We start from the raw sequence: 16,028 nt of genomic DNA on the forward strand, positions 1-16,028 counted from the left end.
ACGAACGTTGGTGGCAGTTTGAACCCACCTAGCAGCTCCATGGGAGAATCTAGCACACTGCTTCTGAAAAGATTACAGACAAGGGAACTCTATGAAACATTTCTACTCTGTCACGTGGGGTCACTGTGAGTCAGAATCGACTCCACGACTCACAGCAACAATAGGTGCTCAATGAATGGCAGCTGTTACTGTCATTAATAACACTAGGGGCAATAATGGTTCCCACTGCTGGGTGCTACAGAGAAGACTCCTGGGAAGACAGACTGGCTCAGTCAGAGGCCATCCCACCTTGAGGGTTCTCTGGGTCTTTGACCCTTCGACCAAGCCTCCAGCCATTCCATGTCCTTGGCCTTCCAGCGATCACAGTGGGGCAGAATTGTTTCTCAGGTCTTCCTGATGGGTGCGCCCGGAGCCTCTCTCCCTTCGTCTTTCCCTGCACTCTGTCTTGCTCACTCCGTGGGTGTTTGCTATGTGCAGCCTTCCTTATGGAGACAGTGGGGGTTGAGGTGGGTTAGTTAAAAGGAAGCCCAAGTCCCACAGCCTGTACCTCTCTCGGGGCGAGGGAGACTCCCCAGCAGTATTTCTCAGGCCCTATCCCTAGATGCAAACTCCTGGGCACTCAGTCTCTCTGCAGTGTTCACCCCAGCAATCTCCAGAGTCCTCAGGTGGCATCTCACGTGTCACCACCAATTCTCCCTGCCCTGAGGCTGTGGCTCAGCTTGGGGCTTCCTGCTGCCTGATGCTGTGGCCAACCAAACCTGCACAAAGCCCCAGACCTTGCTCCTGCCTGTGGCCATGGCTACCTTTGAGGACCCTGATGTCCTAGCCAAGACAGTATCTCCAGTCCTTCCCAAAGCTGCTGGCCATCGGTCATGCCTCCCGCTGCCTCTGCGGCAATCCCCACATCTGTGCCCACCAAGGATGCTGCTGCCACCAGATGCCACTTAACAACGTGCTAAGCTGTTCTGCCAAAAGTCTGAGTGTGCCAAAGCTGGTCGTGATCTCGGAGCCCTCCATGTGTTAGTGCTGCCGCTGTGAATGAAGGCCCTCCTCTTCCACCCTCACAGAGGCAGTGCAGTGTAATGGTCAGCCACATGCACTCCAGAGCCAAGTGGCAGCAGGAGGAAGCCCTACTCTTGCACTCAATGGCAGTGTGATTTTGGTCAAATTACTTAACTGATCTGTGCCTCAGTTTCCTCTTTTGTAAGAGGGATATGCCATTAGGACCTACCTCATTGGGGTGTTGGGGCAGTTAAGTGGGTACGATAAGTATAAAGTTCTTAGAACAGCCCTGGCACCGGGGGCATATTTACCAGTAAGCTAGGTACGCACAGGCTTACGTTCAGCAAGGCTTTCACATGGTGAAATTGTGCACTACAGATTAGTAAATAAACACAAGTAAGGCCATGCATACCCTGCTTATCAGGCAGTCCGTCCTGCCTGGCACACAGTAAGTGCTGGATGTGTGTTTGCTGTTATGCACCGTAGCCTCATCCCAGGGGCCCCAGGGCCTAGAAGCCAAGTTGCCCAGCTTCCTAATCCTTCTCACAGCTTTCAGGGAAAAAGCTCTTTCAGCTCTGCCAGGTGCTGGCCTGGAGGTCTGATCTAAGCCACGAAGCTTCTGCTGGTTTCCCAATCAGCCTTCCAGGCTTACATCCTTGTTGAGTTCCTCTTCTGCCCCTCCAGGCTGTCCTCTATGAGGGTGATTTATCTTCCTAGAGCGTCCTTGGTCACTTCTGCCAATGACTCATCAGCCGCCACCTCTCTTCCAGACAGGCACCAAAGGGTCAGACTCAGAATCCCAAGCCGGAAACCCTGCTCCATCAGCAGAGGCCCACCAGCCTCCTGAACCCCCCACCTCACTGAGCCCACCCCACCCTGGAATCCACATGACACTTACTTTGGGAGGCTTTGGGGTTTGGGCCTAGGACTCTTCAATAGAGTCTTCCAAGGACCATACCCAGAGGCAGAGTCTAGATCTGTGCCTTCTTGGAGGCACTGTGGTGTCATAATTAAGAACATTAGCCCTGGAACCAAGGCTGAGATCAGAGCCTGCCACTTCATTTATTACCTGAGTGACACCTGGGCAAGATGGCGCCTCCCTTGATCTTCCCATCTCTGAAATGGATGTGCTCATGCCCATCCCATATGGTTGTTATATAAATTGAGTTGGAAGGTGTCTCTAAGTGCCCCTACCTCTGCAGCCTCCCCTCCTGGGGAATCACAAAGCATTATCATCATGCCTGGGCCCACCCCAGACCTCCCATCTTTGTGTTTTCTCCTTGTTTCTTCTCAACATTTGCTGGCTGGCAACTCTTCTTTTAACCGATAATTGGAGCTGCCCCTTACTATATCAGACGGATGTGAGTGGCTAGAGGCAGATCCAGCTTCCTTTTTGTCTCCCTCCCAGGGAGTGAGGTCCCTAAAAGATGAGAGAGTGGAGAGAAAAGGGAAGAAGCAGCTAAGGATCTAGATGCACCTCACGGGATGCCCGGAGTGAGCAGCTTGGCAGTGGAGATTCCAAAGAAGAGTCAGCCCCGGCAGCCAAGCAGCCAATCAGGCGCCCAGGTCCCAGCGTGCTGGCAGCACTGTCCCTCCACATCCCAGTCACCCAACCTGTTGCTCTCTCCTTCCAGAGAAGGAGGAGCAGGCAGGCCAAGAGAACTGCTTATTTAGTGCCAACAGTGTGCCAGGCACATCTGCACTTTGCATTTAACCCTCACTGCCACCTGAGAGGTGGGTGTTATTTCCTCACCCGAGAGTTTAAGTGAAGAGGCACTGGTGGTTCAGTGGTAGAATTCTTGCCTTCCAAGCGGGAGACCCAGGTTCGATTCCCAGCCAGTGCACCTCATGCATGGTCACCACCCATTTGTCAGTGGAGGCTTCCATGTTGCTATGATGCCAAACAGGTTTCAGTGGAGCTTCCAGACTAGACAAAGAAGAAAGGCCTGCTGATCTACTTCCAAAAAATCAGCCAAGAAGACCCTATAGATCACAACAATCCAATCTGCAACCAATCATGGGAATGGCACAGGACTGGGGAGCATTTCATTCTGTTGTGCATGGGGTTGTCATGAGTTGGGGGCCAGCCCAACAGCAACTAACAACAACAGGCGGTGAAGTGACTCACTCATGTTTGCACATTGTGAGTTGCTGTTGTTAGGAAAAGCTGACAAGGAAAAAGACATTCTAACACAGCACCCAAATGCCGTGACAGGGAATGTACTGTGTGGTAACAGACAGGGGAGAGGGAGAGGCTCCAGGGGGGTTCCTGGAGGAGATAATATATGAACTGATACCTGGAGGATCAGTAGGAGTAACCTGGAGAACAGGAGGAAGAGAATGTTCTGGATAGAGGGAATAGCATATGCAAAGGCTCAGAGGCAAGAGAGAACACAGCCCATTCTTATGACTGCAAGTAAGACAATCAAGCTGCAGCAACAGATATGACAGAGAGTGTGTCAGAGGGCGAGGAAGGCACTCAGCCAGAGACAGGCACAAAGGGCTTCCTGTACCTTGTTAAAAACAGTGGGTTCCAGAAGGGCAGGATTGTTGTTATCTTAGCAGCTCTCTGTGCTTGAAAACCAGTTGCCAGAGAGTCTATTTCAACTCACGGTGGCCCCATATGTGTCAGAATAGACCTGTGCTCCATAGGGTTCCCAATAGCTGGTTTTTCAGAAGTAGATTGTCAGGCCTTTCTTCTGAGATGCCTCCGGGTGGACTCAAGCTTCCAACCTTTCAGTTAGCAGCCGAGGGAGTTACCTGTTTGCACCACCCAGCGCCCAAAATTGTTAAGCCCTTGACAGTCATTCATTCATGTGAATGATCGAACGCTTTCCTCTCTGCTTAGTGTGTGACCTAGAGGTCCCACGGGACCACTTCAGTTGAACAAGGGAATCCCAGAATCAGAATGTCTGCAGAGATTTTTAAGTACACCTTCCCCGTATGCGTTGGCTGCCTGGAGGATCTGAAATCTCATTTCTGTCCACAGGTGACCTGGTGTCCCGAGCGATGCATCACCTGCAGCCCCTCAATGCCAAGCACCATGGAAACGGCACCCCGCTGCATCACAAGCAGGGGGCGCTCTACTGGGAGCCCGAGGCCCTGTACACCCTTTGCTATTTCATGCACTGCCCGCAAATGGAATGGGAAAACCCCAACGTGGAGCCTTCCAAGGTCAATCTCCAGGTGGAAAGGTAAGACTTGCCTTGCCTTGGATGGCCAAAGAGCGGAGCTCCCCTCTGGCCAGCACTGCCTTGTGGTGAGCAGGTACTGCCTCCAGGATGGGGCAAGGGTTGGGAAGGGGAGGGATGCTGGGAGTAAGAACTGCCCAATTCCCAGAAACTTGCTGGAAGGGTCCAGATGGGAACCTTGTGGCCCGAGGGGTATCTGAGACCAGGATGGGGTCTTTGGAATGGGTTTGCATAGGGCTGGTCCAGTTCAGGAATTTTTCCAGAAGGATAAAAATAGCCTAAGTTTAAAGTAAAAATGTACCTTAGTCTCACCATCTGTAAAATAGAGACACCAATCAAATCCTTCATAGGACTGTTTGAAGGTTAAATGATTGGAACAGTGCCTGGCACATAGTAAGTGCTCAATAAATGTTAGCTTTTATTATTGTTGTTGAAGATATTATCTGCACCTAGCCAAACAACTCCCAATTTGGGCTCAATACAGTTTTCCTTTTTCCGTTACTTGGTTCTAAGTAGTTTTGAAAATCTTACTGGAATCTCTGTTTCTACTAGAATGGATTGGGGCTTAACTGGGCTCCTTTACAAAACCACGTCTCTTGGCTTTCCGTTAGGGGAAGAGCATAGCCTAGACACAGGGTTGCTTATTTTTTTAGAATCTCAATTTAACATCAATATTTCAGTCCAGTCTGGAATTAGATTAATCGGAGGATTACTCAGGTCTATCACTACCCAGGCCAAATCAGTGGGTATGTGTGTGCCTATTTTCATATGTAAGCATACCCAAAATGGTAGGGTGGCAAAAGGCCCGCAGTCCCTGGGCAAAATATAATCTCAGTCACACATCAAAATTTGGAAACCATTGACCTCAGCCTGTTGATGAAGCTTGAGGTACCTCTGTGGGGTATCTAACTCTTCAGTCCCACCTCCATCCCCACCTCCTGTACAATAATGATATTTCTCTATCTCATCCTTGAACTTTGTCTTCAACTCCCATCTCTATGCAGATGATCTCCCTCTTCTTCCCCAGCCAGACACATCTCTGAACTCTAGAATCTTCTCATCTCACTCAGCCTTCTGGTTTCTGCTGCCAAGTCTCAGACTCTCAGACTGGTCTTCTAATAGCATTGTATTCTTTTCTGCCTACCGCTTACCGCAGTGTGTGATCATATGTGTATTTACGTAATTGTTTATTGCCTGTAAGCTTCATGAGGGTAGAGCTCACATCTGTTTTGGTCACCACTCCACACCCAACGCCAAGCTCAATAGCTGGCTCATAGTAAGAAGTCAAATATTTGATGAAGGAAAGAATAAGCAAATCCGTTGATCCAACTGCCTATGAAACATTTCCATCTGGAGTTCTCACAACCACCTCAAAGCCAAAGCCGTCATCTTTCCAACCTCTAACAATGGCATCCCCAGAACCTAGCCATTCCAGTAAGAAGCTTGGGACTCACCTCACATTCCCCCTTCTCTCTCACTCCCTCCTACATCCAAGACCAATTTTTAAAAAACAAACAAACAAACCCATTGCCGTAGAGTTGATTCACACTCATAGTGACCCTACAGGACAGAGTAGAACTGCCCTATGTGGTTTCCAAGGAGCAGCTGGTGGAATCGAACTGTTAACCTTTTGGTTAGCAACCAAACACTTAACCACTGAGCCACCAGGGCTCCAGTCTAAAACCAGTAAGCAAGACTTATTGATGCTACACATGTGACATCTCCTCTTTCTCTACACCTTCCTCTCCAGACCACTGCTACTGCTGGGGTCCAGGACCTTGTCCCCTCTAACTTCTGCTACTGCGGTTGATTTCTTCTTTTGTGTGTGTGTGTGTTTTTTAATTGAGATGTAATTCACACAACATAAAATTTGCCATTTTTAAGTGTACAGTTCAGTGGTTTTTGGTATATTCACTATGTTGTGCAACCATTACCACCATTTAATTCCAGAACATTCCTACCACCCCAAAAAGAAACCCTGTACCTATTAGCAGTCGGCTCCAACTCCCTTATCACCTGTTGTTGTCTTATGCCATTGAGTTGATTCCGACTCATGGGGATCCTGTGTGACAGAGTAGGACTGCTCCATAGAGTTTTCTTGGCTGTAATCTTTTGGAAGCAGATCGCCAGGACTTTTCTTCCACAGTTCTGCTGGGTGGGTTTCAACTGCCAACCTTTAGTTCACCAGTGGAGTGTAAACCGTTTGCATCACCCAGGGAGCCCCTCCTGCCCTAGCAACCACTAATCTACTTTTTGTCTCTATGGATTTGCCTATTCTGGACATTTCGTATAAACAGGATCATATAATAATGTTGTCTTTGGTGTCTGACTTACAGTTGATTACTATACGGTTTTCCTGACTGTGAGGCTTATACCCTCCAATCATCTCCATTCTCCTCACAGCCACTAGACTAAAACTTATAAAATAACAAATCTCATGTTGTGACACCCCCCATGCATGACTTCCAGTGCCTAGAGGATCAAAAGCAAACTCCTTCACTGGCATCCCATGATCTGGCCCCTCTCAGCTTCTCTGACCTCATCCCCCACTGAAACTGTCTCAACACACATTATACACACTCCACGCAACACTAGGTGAGTTATAAAGGGGGTGTGTACGTGCACATGTGTGTGCTGGACATCTTCTCAGCTGTCAATACCTCGAGAGCTCCAAGATGAGGTGGGTCTCACGTCATTTCATTCCCTTGTTTCTAAATTTCTGCCCAGCAGCTCTGTGTTCTCAAGGTCATATATGTTGACAAAACCCTGAAAGCTTGAATGTTGACTCCAGAGAATTTATGCAGCAAGTTCACTCTTTACCCCCCAAATAGCACTGATATTGCGCTACCCTAAGTACAGTCACTGACAAAGAAAAGCCCTGAAGGGTCATGCCTTCTTCTTCCATCTGCTGTCATGTCTATTCCAACTCATGGCAACCCCACGTGAGCCAGAGTAGAACTGTGCTGTGTAGGGTTTTCAATAGTGGTGAACTTTCGGAAGCAGATCACCAGGTCTTTCTTCCAAGGTATCTCTGGGTGGACTTGAACTGCCAACCTTTCAGTTAGCAGCCAAGTGCATTAAACGTTTGTGCTACCCAGGGACTGAAGGGTCACGTAGTTCTTTTCCACTTGATCCCAAGCAGAATAGCCCTTGCAAAGAAAGAGAGGAAGAAAAAGAACAGTTTGACTTAGCAAGAGAAGGAGGGGGAAACCATTTACAGCCCTCACAAACACATCCATGCCATGAGCTTTGAGGCGTGGCCACCAGAAATTTGCCAGGAAGGAGATGGCAACTCCAGACATTCAGGTAGACAGCAGGCTCAGCAGAGCTGTTTGGGCCAAAAGGCTAAGGAATGTTCTCCACTGTATCTAAATAAATGTGTCAAAGAAATGTAAGTGAGATGAAGTGTCACCAAACAAGCTATATGGTTTAGGTTACCTATGTATCTCTCACCTCTTTCAAAAGCATGCAGATAGTCTACATGGATGAAAAGTAAACTAATCAATAGTTGATCCAAAAAAAATAGAGAGAGAGAGTTTATCTAGTTCAGCTTCCTCACTTCCCCGATAGTAATATTGAGGCCAGAGAAGATAAATGGCCTACCCAAAGTCACTCAGATAATTGGCATGTCCAATTACCCAGTTGCACTCTCTATTACCCAGTTTTCATGTTCCCTTCTTGAATCTATTTCGGGATTCAGTGTGTACTTGGAATGGCTATTAGTATAAGCAGTCCATCTAAGGATTCCAAATCTCTGGGACGAGCCTTAAAGAGGCGTGTGCTATAAAGGAGAGTAGAGTAAAGAGAACATGTCCCAGACTTTATTGGAACCATTGATCTCATTATTTCTGTTCCTCCTTGGCTGATTTTTTAGAAGTCACACAAAACACAAAGTATAACTTAACATTTTTCAATTACTGTTCACTTTGGTCCTCTGGAAAGAGTATGGATTTTGGATATAGACAGACCTTTGGGTTTGGATCCCAGCTCTGCTTCTTCCTAGTTCTGAGACGTTCAACAAGTTATTTCACCTCTTCGTTGTTGTTAGGTGCTGTTGAGTCGGTTCTGACTCTTAATGACCCTGTGTACAACAGAATGAAACACTACCTGGTCCTGCACCAGGACCTCTTTGAACCTTTTTAATTCATCTGTAAAACAAGAGCAAGACTAACCTCATGGGGCTGGTGTAATAAATGAATTAGATATTATAGCAAAGGTATCCAGTGTCATGCCTGGCACATAGGAAGCTTACCCTTCCCCTCCTCCAAAAAAAATGATAGCTTATATTACACATCTTTTTTTACTCTAAAATGGCAATATTGGTGTCATTACAGAGTCTGTGTGTGATTCTTTCTACAGGAAACTACTTTTTTCTGTTCCCTGATGGAATAGGCTTTGGTATTTCACATCTAAAAACACACATGGAAGGGCTTCAGAGAAGAGAGGGCCTCTAGCTGTTTCCATTCAAGTGTTTACACCAGCTCCCTGCTAAAACCTCCAAGTAAGAAATTTCCAGTGGGAGTTAGGACTCTAGTTTGGAGGTGTTTCTCTTTCTCTCTCTCCTTTTTTTCCCCAAAATCAAACAACTCCTTGACTCTTTATCTATTCCAGCCAAGTCAAGTAGGGCAATGGTATTACACTCTAAGCTCTTCAAGAACAGAGGTTAAATTGTTTTTATTTTTTTCATTTGTCTTTTTTTTTTTTTTTTCTGTACTCATGTCCAGCAGAGAATCTGGGAAATATTTGTTGAGTGAAATACGGGCTGTTTTGTTCCTCAAACCATGTCTTCTTTTAAGAGCAGACTTTCTTGGCTGAAGTATTTGGAAATAGGCCTGGGCGCTTACTCTGATTTTACAGTTTCATGTGGATACTGCTTTAGGATTGCTGCATTTGTCTTGGATAGTTTTACTTTTTCATTGTGGGATTTTGAAGATGCTCAGGGCCAGTGTGAAATTTCTGTAGTTTAAGCTTTTCCAGAATGTTGACTACTATTGCTTGAGCTTGTAAAACCTTTCAGGTATGTCATATTTTTTAATTTAAAATAGAGTAAATTTTGTAAGATTTATGGCTAGGCAATATTTATTTCCCAAATAGTAATGATAAATATAAGCACCTGAATTAATCTTGATGGTTGTTACTGTTGTTCTGTGCTGTCGAGTCAGCTCTGACTCATAGCAACCCTACAGGACAGGATAGAACTACCCCATAGGGTTTCCCAGGCTGCAGTCTTTATGGGAGCAGATCACCAGGTCTTTAATCCTGTGGAGACAATGGTGGGTTTGAACTGCCAACCTTTCAGTTAACCATTGCGCCCCCAGGGCTCCTTAATTTTGATAGTAGGGGCCATATGAGACTGTTGTATTAAAACAGAATCATCTTAAGTCTAAAGCAACATTTTCCTCCCCTATATCTTGGAAACCCTGGTGACGTAGTGGTTAAGTGCTACGGCTGCTAACCAAGAGGTCGGCAGTTCAGATCCGCCAGGTGCTCCTTGGAAACTCTATGGGGCAGTTCTACTCTGTCCTACAGGGTTGCTATGAGTTGGAATTGATTCGATGGCAGTGGGTTTCTTTGTTTGTTTGCTTGTTTTTATATCATTACTGGAAGTGTCAGTGTTCCCTAGATGTCCTTGCCATGGATGATTTCAGTAATGTGTTACCACAAAATGAAAAAAATAGCAGGGTAAATTGGATTATTTTGTTATTTCAGGCAGCCAGTAATGTCTAGGAGGAACAGTGAGCAGCCTTGCCCAGAAGACTAGATAATTAATAGCAGTTTCATCCTCCCCCAACCTCAGTGAAGATAAGCCAGAATTTATATCTAGGTAGTGGCAGCCCTCATCCTTCTGTAAGCAGACTGTATCAAGAGAAGTGATAGACTGTCTAATAGGGGAATCTCAACTGCAAATAGAACTCTACAACCAACAATCATCAGCTATTTGAAGAAACTAATGCTAGGGAAAAAAACTCTTAATAAATGGAAGAATTAACACATGAAGAAACAGAGTTAATAAAACAAACAGAACGTTAGAAGTTAATGGCACCCAAATGCATCTTCCATGACACTCACCCTATCAAAAGGTCACCCCAACACATCAGTTCTTAATGGTTTTTCTTCTGGGACGGATGTAACAAGTGATACTCAAATGTCAGCATACTCTCATGGGCATACTGAGAATTATGCAAAATTTTCAGCATACTACCTCTTCCCTATCCTTTTCCATTAAGGAATGCATACCAGAATGTGAGTGTAGGTAACCTTAATACAAGCAGCACACTCAGGATGCTTAGAAAAGTTGAACCTACTTTGACTGGTAAAATAGAAAGAAAACCTCTGGGAGAGCCTGCGTGAGCAAAGGGCTAATAAACTCTTTCTCCTTCTGCGTGAGAATTTGACCTTGGGTAAATTGTCTAGCTCTGTTCCCCTGGAAACAAAAAATTGTAGTGTCAACTATGTTACTAAGCAACAATGCTTAGGGTCAGAACAACCTCAGATTGGTCATTTTTATCTGGCATGGTAGCATGAAAAATACTTGATAAAGAGCCACAGCTTTGACTTCTCAGAATGCATCAACTCTTGTATTGGTCATGTTCCTTGCAGGGACCTTGGAAGCTATTTCTATGGAGTCGTTGTAGTAGATTAGGATTTTTAAACCAAGGAAGCTCCCACAACTACCCAAATGGGTCTCATTTCCTCATATCTGAGTGTTACCTGGGTAGAAGATAGATCCCAGATGGCTGGGTAACTGCTGCGTAGGTATTGCAAGGACTCCCACTGAAAGGAACACACCTGATGCTGCCCTGCTAGGCCAAGTATGACCTATGATTAAAAAAAACCAAACCGGTTATCGTCAAGTTGATTCCAACTCATAGCAACCCTACAGGACAGAGTAGAACTGTCCGATAGGGTTTCCAAGGAGCAGCTGGTAGATTTGAACTGCTGACCTTTTTGTTTAGCAGCCAAGCTCTCAACACTGTGCCACCAGGCCTCCGTGGCAGATGATAGATGAGTCTAAATGTTTAGTAGTGCTTAAGAAAACTTCTAAGATTCCTAGGTGGCACGAATCATTTACACTCAACTGCTAACCTAAAGGGTGGCAGTTCTGTGGCCAAAGAGTGGTAACACAGAAGAAAAAGCCTGGCGATTGCCTCTGTTAAGATCACAGCCAAGAAAACCCTGTGGAGCAGTTCTACTCCCATGGGGTCACCATTAGTTGGAACTGACTTGATAGCAACCAAGAACAACAAGACTTTCGGTGGGCATTGAAGCTGGAGAACCAGGCTTCCAGGCTACACAGCCTGGAACAGTGCCCAAGTTGCACCCCAGGACCACTCCACCAGAGATCTCACAGCCACCAGTGCTGGGCGTAAACACCTGACCTCACACCACAGATGCTGGGCATTGGACACTTCCGGCAGGACCTCTGTCATCATTGCCTCTGAAAGTTGAATGCCTTACCAACACGGATTCCAGGAAGCACCTGTGTCACTCCATCTGCTTCCAAATCGGTGGAGCCTGAGCCACATGTCTGTACCCTAGCTGCTAGGGAGGCTGGGAAAGAGAATTTCTATCATGGACTTATACTTTGGAGAATTCTCAAAACACAGTAAGGTCACGAGTAGACCTGGGCAGCCAAACAAATTGACGAAAGTCCACCACAATTTAAAAGATAATACACAAGTGAATTGTTTGCACAGTCCACTACATTTGACCATTATTAGCTACATATCTCACAAGTAATTGGCTTACATACCACAGTTGAGAGTCAAAATATTGCCCCAACATAGGGATTCCTTGGGCAACACCCTTGGAATCTCAATGGCAAGAAGGAAGAAAGAGGATGAACTTTCTGGCATCCTAAGCAGGAACTCAGAATGCCTTTTCCCAAAGGAAGAATGCTAGCTCCTCGTCGTCCCAAGGCAGTGGTCACATCTGACACATTTTGTAGTCCCCGGAAATGCCCAGCACAGTGAGGGAACTCACAGTCTATGGATGATGGAAACATGCTACAGTCAGAGGACCATATATTAGCCTTCTTTTCTGCAGGCCCGTATGTGGGCTTTTGTGGGCAAGCCTGGAATTCCAACTATCATGTAAATGGTCCTGTGAAAACATGCATGTTGAATTTTAAAGAAGTGACTTAAAAAACAAGGTTTAAAAACACAATCCAATTGTAACTTGAGTGTTGCCTGTAATTTATTTCATCTGGCCAGGGTAAAAACTAAGTGTAGTGTTTTTCAAAGTACAGGTGACAACCCACTTGTTGTTGTTAGTTGTCTGTAATCTTTATGGAAGCATATTGCCAGGTCTTTCTCCCTCGGAGCCACTGGGTGAGTTCTAACCACCAACCTTTTGGTTAGCAGCCAAGCACTTAACCAGCTGCACCACCTGGGCTCCTTCAGAACCCAGCAGTGGGTCACTAAATCAGTGTAGCAGAGGTTGGTCAGCTACAGCCTGTGGGCCAAATCTACCTCACCACCTGTTTTTATAAATAAAGTTTTATTGAAACATTGAGCCACACAAACTTGTTTATGTATTATTTATGGATGAGACTCTTCATTTCGAACAAGCTCCCAGGTGAAACTAAGGGGCTGGTCTATAGACCATCCTTTGAATAACTAGATAGTGTAGTTTTCTGTGTATTTGTCCTGTCTTCATTCCCCAACCTATCCCATTCCCCATTTTTAAGTTACTTAAGGTCAGTAAATAACCCTTTATAGTGATTTTTGTCTCCCTGGTATTGTTTCCAGAAAAAACCCAAACCCATTGCCATTGAGTCAATTGTAACTCATAGTGACCGCACAGGACAGAGTAGAACTGCCCCATAGGGTTTTCTGGGAGAGGCTGGTAGATTTGAACTGCCAACCTTTTGGTTAGCAGCTGAACAATTAACCACTACACCACCAGGACTCCATATTGGTATTGCTTAGCACATAGTAAAACCAAAAACCAGTTGCCATTGAGTCAATGCTGACTTATGGTGATCTCATGTGTTTCAGAGTAGAATTGCACTCCATAGGATTTTCGATGGCTGTGATCTTTTGGAAGTAAATTGTCAGGCCTTTCTTCCTAGGTGCCTCTGGGTGGATTTGAGCTGGCAACCTTTCAGTTTGAGCACATAACCATTTGAGCCACCCAGGGACTCCAGCACATAGTAGGTGCCCAATAGATATTTCCCAGCCTTTGGAGCTGTACTGAGCATTGTGGGGCCTCTCCCCTGATAACCTCATGGAATACTGAATCTCTTTGCAATTTACTGGGCTGAATGGATTCCCAAGGTCAGCCAGGGCCAGCCTGCAAAGCTTTCAGGGTTTGGAGCAGTAGCAGCCAAGAGTAGGCTCCAAGCACCCGAATTTAACGATCACCCTCAGCCTAACGAGGCTTCTTTAGCTTGGCTCAGGAGTGGTAAATTAGCGGCAGGCTGTGCAAGGGAAAAGTGAGGTGAGATTTGACAGGCGTCTTCCCTGGGGAGAAGCATCAGGGCAAATCCTAAGCTTCACCAGCTTCCAGGCTGTTAAACACTGCCAGCCCCCAAGGCTTGTCAAACAGCTTCCGCTCAATTGCAGGTGGGTTTTTTTTTTTTTTTTTCCCAGCCGAGGGGAAGCGATTGCTCCTGACCACAGGTGACAAGCTCAGGAGCTCGGGTTTCAGAGCAGCTCTCTCTCTCTCAGCATGCAAGTTTAATATGATCAGATACATACCCTGCTGCAGTTGTTCATTTCAGCATCCTGCTACACTGGCTGCCACCAAAGTCTGGTCTGGTCCAACCCCTAAAACCCAAACCTGTTGCTGTCGAATCGATTCTGACTCACAGTGACCCTACAGGACAGAGTAGAACTACCTCGTAGGGTTTCCAAGACTGTAATCTTTACAGGAGCAGACTGCCGCCTCTTTCTCCCATGGAGCAGGTGATGGTTCGAACCACCAACCTTTTGGTTAGTAGCCAAGTGCTTAACCACTGTGCCACCGGGGCTCCTTCAGTCCTTATTTTGTGGGAAAATGACATGAAGACTAAGGAGCTAGAGCTACAGTGCCCAATACAGTACCACTAGCCATGTGTGGCTTTTTAAGTTTTAACAAAATTTAATTGAAGTTAAATAAAATAGCTAGCCACATTTCAAACACAGAGTAGACACACATGAATGCAGCACAAATACAGAATATTTTCATCATCACAGAAGCTTCTATTAGAAAAATAGCCCATGACCATCAGCATTCCCAAAGCAACAAAGTGAGGAGTAATTGCAGAGACCGGGGACCAGCTCACATGCAAAAGCATATTCCATGTTTCCATGTTTTGATTATCTTAGAGCCAAGTTTCTGAAAGCAACCACCATCATCACCACCATCAAAATTTACCTAGCATTTTCTACGTGCTAGGCTCTCTTCTATTAGATCACTCAAGCCTTGCATAGGAGCTCTGGTGGTGCAATGATTAATCACTCGGCTGCTAACCAAAATGTTGGCCATTCAAACCTACCAGCTGCTCCATGGGAGAAAGACCCGGCGATCTGCTTCTGTAAAGATTACAACCAAGAAAACCCATGGGGCAGTTTTACTCTGCCACATGGGGTCACTATGAGTTGGAATCACAACAACAATCCTCACAACAGTCTAACGAGTACATTACCGTCATCCCATGCTACTGAGATCCCTGTCTTCTAGATGAGGAACTTGAGGCTCAGAGAGGTTATGTAGCCTACCCGGGTTACACAGCGCATCCGTGCTGGAATTGGGATGCAAACGCAGGAAGCTGGGGTCCAGAGCCCACTTCCTCAGCCACGCGCTGTGCCAGGGGGATAGGAAGGACGTAGGGCATAAGGAGGAGGGCCAGGAGTAAATAGGTGGCGCACAAGGCATTTTTAGGGCAGTGATGTTATTCTGTATGATACTGTAATGGTGGGTACCTGATATTATGCATTTACCAAAACCCATAGGACTGTACAACCAGAGTGAACTCTAGTGCAAACTATGGTAATAATAATATATCCACATTCGTTCATCAATTGTAACAAATGTACCACACAGATGTAAGATGCTACTAATAGGAGAAATGGGGTGGGGGGGATATGGGACCTTCTGTACTTCCTGTACAATTTTCCTGTAACCTAGAACTTCTCTAAAAATAAAGTCTATTAAAAATAAATAAGAGGAGGGCTCAGGATTCCCTGCTAAGTAAAAAGCCCAAAAACCTAGGACTGGAACATTTGTGCTTTAATATGCTTCCCCTGCCCTCTTCCCTTTTCTTTCTAGATTTTTCTCTGGCTTGGGCTCCAACTTTTTATTCAGTTCATTCTTCATTTGTTCATTCCCGTGAACATGTATCGAGTGTCCACTCTAAGCAGAATAATTGTTGTGTGCCATCAAGTGGGTTCCAGCTTGTAGCAATCCTATAGGACAGAGTAGAACTGTCCCCATAGGGTTTCCCAGGCTGTAATCTGTACAGAAGCAGATCACCAGGTCTTTTCTCCACCCGAGCAGCTAGTGTGTTCAAACTCCTACCTTTCAGTTAGCAGCCAGGCATTTAACCACTGACCACCAGGGCTCTTTAAGCAGAATAATGCTGAGAGCTAATGTTCGTTGAATTCTTCCATGTGCCAGGCACCATTCTGATTACTTTACATGAATTAACTTATTTCTCTCTCACAATAACCCTATAAGGTTGGAATTATTACTGCTATCCTCGTGGGGGAAGTGAGTCAGAGAAGGGATAGGTAAGTTGCCCAAGGTCACAGGGCTTGGAAGTGGCAGAATGGGAATTCCCGCCCAGCAGGCTGGCTCCAGAACTCACTCCCTTACGCATTACACTTTGCTGCTGCGTGTCAGGCCCTATGG

At 45.9% G+C, this 16,028-nt stretch overlaps 1 protein-coding gene and 1 non-coding gene across 2 annotated transcripts in view; both read left to right on the top strand.

The window, feature by feature from the left end:
- The window catches only part of ABTB3 (ankyrin repeat and BTB domain containing 3), a 371,198-nt gene that overhangs the window by 238,013 nt on the left and 117,157 nt on the right, over nt 1-16,028 (top strand). Inside the window, exon 3 of the mRNA XM_049884271.1 lies at nt 3,992-4,196. Coding sequence (XP_049740228.1) covers nt 3,992-4,196 — 205 coding nt within the window. The remainder of the gene's footprint in view (nt 1-3,991; nt 4,197-16,028) is intronic.
- On the top strand, nt 2,776-2,846 carry TRNAG-UCC (transfer RNA glycine (anticodon UCC)). Its single transcript has one exon. It is a non-coding gene; the product is annotated as a tRNA-Gly (tRNA).

The sequence above is a fragment of the Elephas maximus genome, chromosome 4, assembly GCF_024166365.1.
Source record: "Elephas maximus indicus isolate mEleMax1 chromosome 4, mEleMax1 primary haplotype, whole genome shotgun sequence".
Taxonomy (NCBI): domain Eukaryota; kingdom Metazoa; phylum Chordata; class Mammalia; order Proboscidea; family Elephantidae; genus Elephas; species Elephas maximus.